The following is an 11,594-nucleotide window of genomic DNA, read 5'->3' as shown; positions in this document are numbered from 1 at the left end:
GTTCTGCAGCGGTAGGAAAGCGACGGCCCGCGGCACAAAATAAGACCCGTGATAATGTTTCATTTGCGTTGTATGCATTTCGGATGTGGGTTTTATCAGTGTGTCTACGATGACCCACCCACGAGGAAGACGGCCTTCTTGCCAAATCCCCACACTGCCCAGTCCATCTAAATCGAAACGGACACTTGTTTTGTTTAGCGGTTGTCCAAACTCATTTGCTCGCGCCACGCCAGACAAAGGGTCTTTAAATTGTAATGCGGGCCGTCTCCGAGCTATCAATGAGTTCTTTCCTGGCGGCCCGCAGGGAGAGCTGCCCGGGATAAAAAGGTTGAAGACGAACCGGTGCGGAATATTATGAAGGTAATGGATCAAAAATGGAGGTAGTACGCAACAGTCGCTTAATGAACTGGTCCGGCTGACGTGCAGTGAATGCTTAGCACACATCGGCATCGCAGTGCCGCAAACTTTCAATTTCCAATGTGCCACTTGCTGTCTGTCAGCTGTGTCTATTTACATGGCAACATTTGCATTCATTGACGGTGTCACTCGGCCTCTCGGTGGAATGTGTCGCCGCTGTACGATAAACTGCTTTGATTCGGTGATGTTCGACATCCTGCTTGCTGATGTAATGAGGAATGAGGGATTAAGATGGACGTGTAGTTTCACTCGATTGTTGACTTTAATAGCAAAACTATCTCTTACATAATGTAAGATTTCAAGATATGCATTCACAGCAAATCTAACTGTATTTTTTGCACACTATTTATTTTACATGTCACTTAAAATGTACATGATCGGCCGTGTAAATCTATGATAGAATCATTTAACCACTTGTAACACAATAATAAGTAAAGCAGCGAGTGGGATATGCAAAAATCCAAAATAAATAAAAAATGATGACATGGACCTATTATTGTTCCAGTACCCATGCAAATCTTTCGCCACTTTCAATTTCACTCTTTGGCTCAATTTTCATGATGACTGATTCACATGAGGACACTTATGGAACTGAATTGTCACTTTGAATCATTTTTATCAATAAAATCTCATATGTGAGTATGTCGTTACCTCCTCCGTACGTGACCGCTAACATGATGGAGGAGATCCAGGAGACCTGGCTGCTGGTCACGTCGAAGATTGCTTCAATTTCCTTGAAGAAGACCGTGATGGACTTGGGGAAGGCGTAAGAGAAGCCAATAGAGATGAAGGCCCCAATCACCACCATCCATCCCCAGCCGCCCTCCGGGGGCGTGTAGTCAACTGGACCGCCGACGGCTGGTGCCATTTTCACTAGCTCGCGTTGCTTTCGGTTTCTCTAGATAACGTGCAAAGCCTATGCAAAAGAAAAATCTGTTCAAAAAATATTGCTTCATTTTTCAGGAGACTAGTATATTTGGTTACCGTCTTTTAACTGTTAGCATTTCTGCCACTTGTATCGATCAGTCGTTTCCATGACCTGAATGCGCATTTTTCAATTTAAAAAGTCCCAAGGTGTCACGGTGTCATGTTTGTGATATGCATTTATTAAAATACCCTAAAGAACAAGAATTAGGGTGACACTTTTAACCCTGAATCTTTTTCTAGCCTTGCTGAGATTAGCTGACATGCCAATTAGTATTGTGGACCCGTAAATATCATTAATCATTCGTCAGTATTCCACCGGACAATTTACCGTCCAGAATTGCAAAGACAAATCTGGTGAGTTTGAATTTAACACGTGCACGTAGCCATCACCAAAATGCACATTCCAAACATTTTACTAACTGGACGGACAACAGGGTGCAAGATTGAGGATGCTATTTAGGAGCTAGCTTGACTCGGCATGCGCTCCCATCCGCCCATCTCCAGCCGTGTCGCTTAAGTCGTGATGAATAAGAGTCCATGCGCAGAGTCAAACAACTTAGTGTGTTGTTTACACTGGGGAGGCGGCTCGGAGAGAGCATCGATCAGAGAACGAACAGCACAAGTTCACAATGCCGTGTAGCCTCCAGCTCTGTGAAGTGCTCTCTCTTTTCTTTTTTTTTTTTTTTTTGCTTCTTCAGTCGTTTTGTACTTGATTTGCTTGATGAATCCCCTTATAGAAGAGCGCTCACTCTTATAAACGTATTGGGTCGGCCACTTCAGAGCAGCGAGGAGTAAATATTTAATGCCTTAAAGAACTTTTGTTATTGAGCTGGGATTTTGGCTGCTGCTATGCAGCTGTAAATGTGCATTGGAACAAGTGAAGCCATGGAGGAGAAACTGTCATGCATTCTTATTTACAACATTCATACACACTTTAGATGCCACCTGGTATACATAAATAGTTATCACCTCCTCCTTTTTGGACCAATAGATGAAGCACTGATTTATTTTTATCTTCTATCTCATCTCCAATATTGTTGTACAGTATAATGACTTTTCTACAATGAGTCTTAAATTCATCAATGTGCTTATTTTGGTCAGCATAGAACGCGTCGTGCATCCCAGACAGATCGTGACCTATGTCAGAGTTTCCCATCCTTTATTAAGATCTCAGCCCGTGTCGCTATTTTTCACTCGTATGAATGCAACAGGCGGCTGCGCTGATGAATTGAACCTTTTGACCTTTTGTGGCTGAGCATTTAATTGCATTGCTTGTCACCCTGCGTTGCTAGACACAGCCACATTTTCGGGAGTAATTAGATAATTATCAGAGCAATAAAGTGGAATCAGATCTCTCACAGTACAATGGTTGGAAATCACTGACCTGTTCAGCTAAAACATGGGCTAACATGTTCCGGATTCCCGTTCACGGCCGGCATCTCTCCTACTTTGCAAACCAAAGGTCGGCCTGAACTTCAGGAATATTTGTTGTCTAGAAATAGTCGCCACACGTCCACTGTGCAGGCTCCCAAATATGACAATGTGGAAAGGGGTCGGGGAGGGGGGGTCTGTACTGGTGTTTAAATGATAAAAAATTCAGCAGCCAAGTTGAAGTGATAAATGGACAACATAGTAAACACAGACAAGGCTCCAGATAAAGCGACAAAAGCACTGGGATGGTGATAGGAGGGGCGGCAATTTATATGTAAAAGAACTGATTGCCAAGTCCTGAAGAAAATGTGTTCCAAAAAAAAAAAAATCAAGTCAATAAATAGAATACTACGACTATGACGTTAATGTCCCTGAAAGTTTAAAGATCTAATAGAGCAGTGGGTGGCTTTTGTGCTTCTTCCAAACAACTAGCAGCACAGAGCAGCTGGTGGGGCGCTCTGCAGAGACTCAGTGGGAGTCCACATTACTGCCAAATATCTACACTCCTTGCGACTTGCTTTCCAGACACTGCCAACTTAATTAAAGTTTAATGTTGGGATAGATAAGAGCTGTTGGACTGGGCCAACATTAAAAGTAGTCTTGAAACAAGATCTCAGCAACAATTCCTCCATAGAGGCTGATATTTTTCATTTCTCATTTATGGTTAGCTTTGTACAGCCACAAAGTTGGTAAGAATTCCCAGCGAGGCCGCTGGAAAATCATTAGATGAGCTTAGCGTGGCTTCCGGCAATTTCATTCATTCTTCCCGCAGCCGAGCGAGCTTGAGGTCTCCGGCGACACGTGACTGCTAATCGGGTGCTTTTGTCTCATTGAAAATAGATGAGTATTAATATTTGCATAGGACAACCAGATCTTCACATATCACTTGCATGTGTCAACGCAAGGCTGACAAAGACACGCACGTTCGGCGAATGCCCAAAATAGTCGGCCGCCTGTGCTATCGGGAATTTTGAGAGCGTGGCCCTCTTTGGCATCATACCTCGGCTGGCTGGCTGGCTGGCAGGCGCTCTCGGATAAGCTCAGCGGGACACGTCAACGCTGATCATGGAGGAGACTCTTTGACGATGTGAGGAAAAAGAATATGTTTCACAGATGCTCCAGTCACTTTTCATCCAGTCTGACAACAATAAAGCTCATCGGCGGAACAAATGTCATCTGTTTTTTTTCTTCCTCGGATCAAGTTTGAAGTCCATTCAGTGCCCAGGTGAAACTTGGACAGTCTGGTGCAAGGGAGTAAGGTGGGGGGGTCACCTCTTATTAGCGGAGGGAGGCTTAGCGGCACGGCCTTACAATGCTTTCCCCACCCACCCCTCCGTCATGTGCCGGAGCCGCACTCATTTACGAGCGGGCCGGCGTTTGACCTCTGAGGATATCCAATCATGTCTGCACTCTAAGAGATAAGATGCTTTCTGTCACACCGACTTCCCCTATTGGCTGATTTATCCGGCCCCGGACATTAGAAGTTGTGAGCGTCCAACAACAGATATTGTTAATCGGTGTCATTTTTTACACTTCATAGGTCCCATGTGGCGGGACGTTTCCTTTTCCAGCGACTTTGTACCAAGGCTTAGGAATGGCAATTTCTTATCTTCATGAAGTATGTCTTCTCTTTGTTTGAAGGGTTAGCGTTGCCAAAATCACTTCAGTGCAGTCACCTCATACTTTTCATGCTTGCTAAATTTCCTAAGAGTCACCAATTGGATTTTTTTTTTTTTGTCATTTAAATCCAACACTACATTCAACCGTTTTTATACAATTTTCAGTGTATTTCTTGATCTTGTTTTTTTCTTTTCTTCTTCTAAACAATCTGCCGTGTGCTCCTTCACCCTGCGTGCTTGCATTTCTCCCGTGCGGCTGGCTCTTCTCTTATTCCGCATAGAAGAAGTTGCCGTATACATATTCATGGCACACTCAAGTTTGATCTTTGGATCAGAAAGGAACTAGGATTAGATCAATCACGCTGAGCCTCCATCTCTGTCTCCGGGTTCAATCCCTCGGAGGAAAGAACGACATGTTCTTACATGGGGCTGCTCGGTCCAGTAGCGGTAACAAATCCCGGACCTGCTCACGTCATGGGCCTAATTGCTTTTAGCCATGCTAAGACTCTGTAAAGTAAGAAGCAATGCTTCCTTCTCTGTGTCTTGGGATGCCTTGTGACTTTCAAACATGTCATATCTTGTCTTATAGGATGTAGTGTGTTTTACTGTTTGCATTAAGTTGTCCATGCTTGCCTGGCAACTAGTCCACTATATAGCCATTCTGAATTGGCTTCAGCTTATCTGAGAGCCTGAACACGGTTAGACAAACTGAAATGAATAGATTGATGGATTGATGGATATGTGGTCGTGTCGTACACATGACGTAAAGCGATGTTTTCACGGACCGGTATGGAAACAAATTCAATAAAACATCAATCAATCAACCAACCAATCAATCAATCAATCAATCAATCAATCAATCAAGCAAGCAATCAATCAATCAATCAATCAATCAATCAATCAATCAATCAATCAATCAATCAATCAATCAATCAATCGATGGATTGATGGATTGATGGATACGTGGTCGTGTCGTACACATGACGTAAAGCGATGTTTTCACGGACCGGTATGGAAACAAATTCAATCAATCAATCAATCAATCAATCAATCAATCAATCAATCAATCAAGCCCATTTTTGGGAAGGTCAAAGACAAGCCAAATGGTGTGACTTATGCCTCCATATTTTGTTTTGGTCAGTGCCTTAGCAGAAAATCCACTTGGCCAAAAGAGAGAGTTGAAAATGGAAGCAATATATTCAGTGTTTTTGTTGGGCACTTTTGAAAGCTTCATTGCCTCATTTGTCAGTTTGTCGCCAGAAACTGCATTTGGCGCACTGGGTTTACTGTGAGAAAATTACTTTGAGTGAGAAACTCATCGTATGATAAAATTTCACTGCTATTGTTTTTTAAATGCAGCTATCTTTTCTTGAAAGTTGTAGGCTCTTTTTCTGTCTCATCATTTCGTCCTTTCAGAAAAAGATGAGCAAGATATTTTTTCTCACTTGCGGACTTAGGTACTTTTTTCCTACCGTGACTTCACATGACCCTGAAGAAAAATTGGCCTCATGCACAGCGGCATAGGCACACGATTGTTTGTTCACAATGGATCGATTACGTATATTGTGTTTCCAAACAACAAATGGCCGCAATCAACAGAGTCATACTACGTTGACACAAAATGTACTCAAGATGTACTCATTGGGGTACTTTAAAAAAAAAAAAAAAAAGATAGGCCTCAACTCAGCCCGTAAATATTCCATACTGGATCAGCCCCGCCTATTCTTATTATCGTCAATGTCCACAGACCATCTTTTCCACGTTCTCATTTAGCAGACGTTCTTGTGTAAGCCACGCGTGAGCCTTCATTAGCATCCATTTACTACGTGAGGTTTGGTGTATTTGCAGCACACTTTGAGAGGGGAAAAAAGTCCATATAGCATTTTCACTGGGATCAAAGTTGATTATCTCAGCTAAAGACGGCTCCTATACCCTATAATCAGCTGTAAGGCGTCGTGGCGCACGTTGGCCTTCAACGTGCTTGTGTTCATTACAGCGCCTGAGCTCCTAAAGTGTGCCGCATGCAGCTTTTCATTTTACACCCATAATGCATGATCTTAACCGGTTAGCAAAACAATACCCCGCCGCGTGAGCGGGAAAGCAATAAATGGCGCATCGCCTCCGCAACTTTGACGCGACTGAGTGTGATTGCGCGTCGGACAACGGAAAGACCCGCTCGTGGGGCAAAAAGTCGGTGCCAATTACCTTTTACCGGCGCCAAGGTGCGTGCGCTACAAATGAAAGTGGAGTAAATCGCATCTTGATGGAACGAGAAGCAGCCGGGTCCTCACAAGGGTCACGGGCCCAATGTTTCCAAACTCAATTAGCTTAAAGTAAGGAAGAATCCATTCTGTTAAGGATACTGCAGTGACACAAGAGCATTCACCTTACAGAGCACACTTAACCAATAACACAATAAGACACGCACACACACACAGTGGTGTCCTTTTCTGTGTTTTTGCAGCAACACTGATACAGAGCTTCACAGCATCACTCAACGGGAAAGCAATTTAGAGAACATTAGCCTCATGAGAGGCTTACATATGGTTATCATTGAATTTTGGTAATTAGTGTAAAACTAATTCAAAACAGAGAATTCAAGCCACATTGTTTCGAGCTCTCAAAAGAGACTTGTGCGTATATGTCAAAAGTTCGAATGAAGATTGCACTCTTAAAAGTGCTGAAGCAAAACCCAATTTGGCTTAATATTGCTCCAATTTATACTAACTTTGCAGTTTTAAGGGTATATCCATTCATTTTTAGTCATACTGTATCCAATGTTTTTTTTTTTACCGGCTTTCTGTATTTCTTTCAGAGATGTTTTCAGGTCTTGACTGCTTCATATTTTGACATGCAATTACACAATGTAATATCGAGCTATCTATCTGAAAAAGAACAACAACATCTCGCTGGTCTTTGCTAGGGTGACATGCTGCAAGGTGTTGCTTGATGAAGTTACAAAGCAATTTGGGGCCTGCTTTGTGAACAAGCCGAGCACATTTCAATGTTATCCCGTCGAATTGTGAACGGCACACAAAAGAAGCACAGCGATACATACGCCAGTGGGCGCTACAAAGGCGAGCCAAGACAGCGTCGGAAGTGACAGCTCTTGGAAAGCTTCCTGATAAATACGTCAGTCCAATAAGATTTTTTAAAAATCTTTTGTCTTATTTACAAGGCACACACACACTCACACATATCCATACATGCGTATTCACGCTTTGCATTCTCCATCTGGCTCGGAGCATTTTAAACAGCCCTTTGTACTGACAGATATCCGGCTATACAATGCTCCCTGTCATAACGTCAAATAGCTGTACTGTAATCATGCTTAAGTTGTTTTCCTGTGCAGAAACATTGGCTTGACAGTATTTGCCCACTGAATACGTCCCACTTTTAAAAGCGTATTATTATACTTCTTTAATAGACGGATGAAAGGCATTTTATTTACATAGCACTTAGTCTTAACAAAGGCCATTTGTGGTACTTAGCAGAAGAAATAAAATGTGGTATTAAAACCTTGAAAAGCTACTAAAGTAAATTGTAAACGGTAACCTGGTCTTTTTTCACAATGGCAAACTTTGACTGTACGTTTGTGAGTCTTTAAAAGGGCCTCCATTTTTAACACTTGCTGAAATCCAAACAAAGGCAAATAAAGCATCGACATGAATTACAACAAAGCCATTTTTGGGGCTTGGTGTTCTTGCATGCATCTTTGAAGCCACACGCGTAGAAGAGTGAGAAATCTTTGGTGTGTACTTCCTGCTCCTTTGTGGCACATTCAATGGCATTCTCTTTACAGGCATCACATTTCATCCACATGACACTTCATTGTAGAAAATGAACAAATGCCACATTAGAAATAAAATGCGGTAGCATGCTGATGAAGGACCCCTAGTGGCTTCAGAGAGAACCTTAAATGCTCTTTTCCTTGTGGAAGTGCTGAGCTGAAACACCTGGGCTCAGGTCAATGGCTCCTCAGAGCTGCGGAAGGCATCTGTTAACGTTGTGGTAGATGAGTGCCGATTAATCGACAACCAATCAGTTATACCGATTAAATCGGAATCGCTGTTGAAATCATTGAGTCGTCATCACTGAACGCATTATTATACTATTTTAAAGTTGCTGCCCAAAAAATGTTGACGCTCATATGAAGGTGAAGTCGACGAGGGAGCTCCAGAGGTATTATGATGGGATTATGAGTGGATCCGCTACTTTGCACAGCAGCATGGACAGCTGACCTTGAGGGGAATAGGAGAAATTGGCACGGGGTGAGCTACGGGAGTACGCTAACAAGTAACAAGGGGCTGCTATATATCAGGGAGCCAATTTGGAGCGCTTTATCCGACGAGGGTCAATTCCCGCTGCGCTGCCGTAGATCAGAGTTTTCCCCAGCCTGAGCGTGCCTCCTTAGAGGGACGTTGTCAGCACCGAATGGACACAACAACTCGCAATTATGACTACATTTAGTGTGCGGCCACAAACGAGTAAAATTCTGTACATTTCAACACTTTTTGGACGAAGAAATGCACCATAGTGTTGTTTTTTTTAAATGTTTTTGCAAAATCGAATTGGGTCACCACATCATAATTACCAGCTAAAAATGGACCAAATTTAACTCGGTCCGGTGCACATGAGACATTCAGTGCTATCTGCTTTGGGGCTGGAGACTTGTAATTGTTGTTGGAAATATTTTGCGGTGTGCTATGGTGGTTATCTCAGATTTTGCTTTTTCCAGAAAAACATTAATTCTATGCTTGTTCATCCAATCCAAACTCCTCATGCATTTATTGACCTCAACTAAAGAGTACAATGCTAAATGAAAAACACTTCATCTTGTGAATTCTTTTGTGAGTACGCATCTGTTGCCGTCTTAAAACCACAATAAATACTGAGCTCTTGCCTTTTTTTATTTTATTTCTCCAAATCCCCAATGAGTGCCTGACCTGTTTTATTTTGAATCATTTATTTTGAATGTCACCATGGACCTCTGAGAGAAGCCAGATGGCCACTGTGTCGAGTGATACAATTTGAAAGACAAGAGCGCTGTTGCGCTGTGGTAGCGAGCGGGCCGGGCCGGGCCAGGCCGCTTTTGGCTCAGAGCCCAGGCCTGGCCGGACCAAGCACACAGGCATTGCAAAATCTTTCTATTCTTTATCATCATCATTTTCCTCGTAGGTGCTGTCGGCAGCTAATACAGACTGGGAAGTCGAAATAAGTTGGCCAGTGGCAGGCTGTTGATAAAAAAATAAATAAATAAATAATGTGAGAGCAGACTCGTGAGCATACATCACAAGTCCTCCAAATGAATGAGGACATCTTGTGGACAGAGTTTATTCTGCGCCACGGTGTCGTGTTTTTACGAAACAAACGGTCATTTGGTCAAGATAGTTTCCACGTGCAACACTAAAATTGCTATCATGTCATATTTTTTAGCATTTAAAACAGATGACAGATGATGGTCAGATCACATATGGATCAGGCGGGCTCGACGTGTGGATCAATCAGAACCACCGCAAAGGCTCTTTGCTACTGCTGAGCATCGCGTCCCCAAGTTGACACAGAGGCTTGGTAGAAAAAGCAAAAGTAAAGCTGTGGTTTGACACATACTCCGGAGTAATTCATGACAAAATGTCAAATATAAACATTTGTGGTCTGAATCAATGAAAAGATGGACATATTCAACGTCCCGGCGCAAATTTTGCCATTTGGACAGAATTCGCAAGTGATCTTTATGCCTACATAATAGAAATCACATCAGTCGTCAAAGCTTTGTTTTGTTTTTGTCTAAGTGGGGAAACCTACAGACTTTGAATCACATGACATTCAACGCCAGTGGAGGGAATTCATCACAATTTGTCACTACTCTTTTTCTCTGACCTTGTTTTGTTGATTTGAACTTACTCTGCAGTCTGGGTGGAGGTTTATGACAAGGCCAAAATAAAAAGAAAGGAGGATAAGTACCGTAAATGATTGCCGGTGCCCGGCACATTAGCGTGGATATCATGCGAGAATATTTATGCAATGTGATTGGAGCGTGTCCTGCCGCTCTGCTTTACAGGACCGGCCGACCGGCTGGTCGGCCGTTCACCGTTTGCAGCCATCAAGCCTCAACGGTGTACTTTAGCATCTTATCTGCGCTCTGCTCATTTTCCGCTTGAGGAAGTCAAGAAAATTGAGTGGGAATTGCTCAATGCAAACTAGCTGTTCTTTCCACGTCAAGAGTGCGGCACAGGTAGGGGCACGCTTTTCAATAAGGCTCCATCCCATAACGCCTGAGCGTCCATCCTGCAAATGAAAGCCATCAGCAGTCACGCATTTACGATGCCGCTTGTGTCCCCCGCAGGGACGTATATAAAAAAAATGCTCTTCATGCTTGAGCTCGATAATGGATTATGCAGTCAAAGTGCCACCTTGGTCTCCTTTGAAAAGCAATTTGTTGTGGTTGGAGCAAGAGAGGATGACACTCTTGTTTAAGCTTGTCTATTTCTTGTGCATTTAGGTGTGTTACCACTCAATGAAGACAGTCTTATGTGCGCCCTACCACATCTGGCCCATTTCTTGAAAAAAAAAAAAAAAAAAAAAAGAAAGTAGTCATTAAATCGTAAAACCATTTTCTATTTCTCCTGTAATATTCAAAGGAGACATGATGCCTCCCCCCCAAATTTAAAAACATTCGTATCAACCTGTTTTGAGGGGGGTGTTTTATGCAAACGAGGCATTGCTGCACAGCCAATGCCAAGTACATCTTCCATTACCATGACGATTAGGGTGTTGCAACAAAGTAATAAATAATAATAAATAATACCATGAAATAAAACAATTTCTGATGGAAGCAGGCTTAATGTCCTGGTCAAAAACCTTATTTGTTTTTGTTTTTTTACTGTGAGGAATGAATAATTTACGGCGTGTGCGGTAAGAATATGTTTCATCAGACAGTAAAAGAGTACAGCTGTTTTCTTGGTATGCAGTCTACCTAATTGGTTGTTTCATATAAACATCCTACCGCACTCAGTACACCATGCAAGGATGTTGCTTTCTTCTCCACTAAATCTAATTTGACCTCTCAGCTTAAGTGTGTTATCATACACAATGTATCCATCACAATCATTTCTCAATAAAGCGGCAATTTTAGTCCCGAGTTCAGTAAACAAAGCTCCGGCAACAACAAGGAGCCCGTGATATAATTCAATTTGCGCT

At 42.6% G+C, this 11,594-nt stretch overlaps 1 protein-coding gene across 3 annotated transcripts in view; it reads right to left on the bottom strand.

The window, feature by feature from the left end:
• The window catches only part of slc16a1a (solute carrier family 16 member 1a), a 28,519-nt gene that overhangs the window by 2,874 nt on the left and 14,051 nt on the right, over positions 1-11,594 (bottom strand). The window contains exons 1-2 of one of the 3 annotated variants that reach the window (XM_085923915.1): positions 1,402-1,911; positions 1,069-1,333 (exon numbers count right to left, since the gene is read on the bottom strand). In XM_085923915.1, coding sequence (XP_085780041.1) covers positions 1,069-1,285 — 217 coding nt within the window. In that variant the 5' untranslated portion in view covers positions 1,286-1,333; positions 1,402-1,911. Of the gene's footprint in view, positions 1-1,068; positions 1,334-1,401; positions 1,912-11,594 lie in introns of those variants that run through there. The other 2 variants (XM_085923916.1, XM_085923917.1) reach the window with 2 other exon arrangements.

The sequence above is a fragment of the Syngnathus leptorhynchus genome, chromosome 11, assembly GCF_054491065.1.
Source record: "Syngnathus leptorhynchus isolate UIUO chromosome 11, UIUO_Slep, whole genome shotgun sequence".
Lineage (NCBI taxonomy): Eukaryota > Metazoa > Chordata > Actinopteri > Syngnathiformes > Syngnathidae > Syngnathus > Syngnathus leptorhynchus.
The sequence above is the reverse complement of the archived record's forward strand: the minus strand, read 5'-3'. Positions and strand labels throughout refer to the sequence as shown.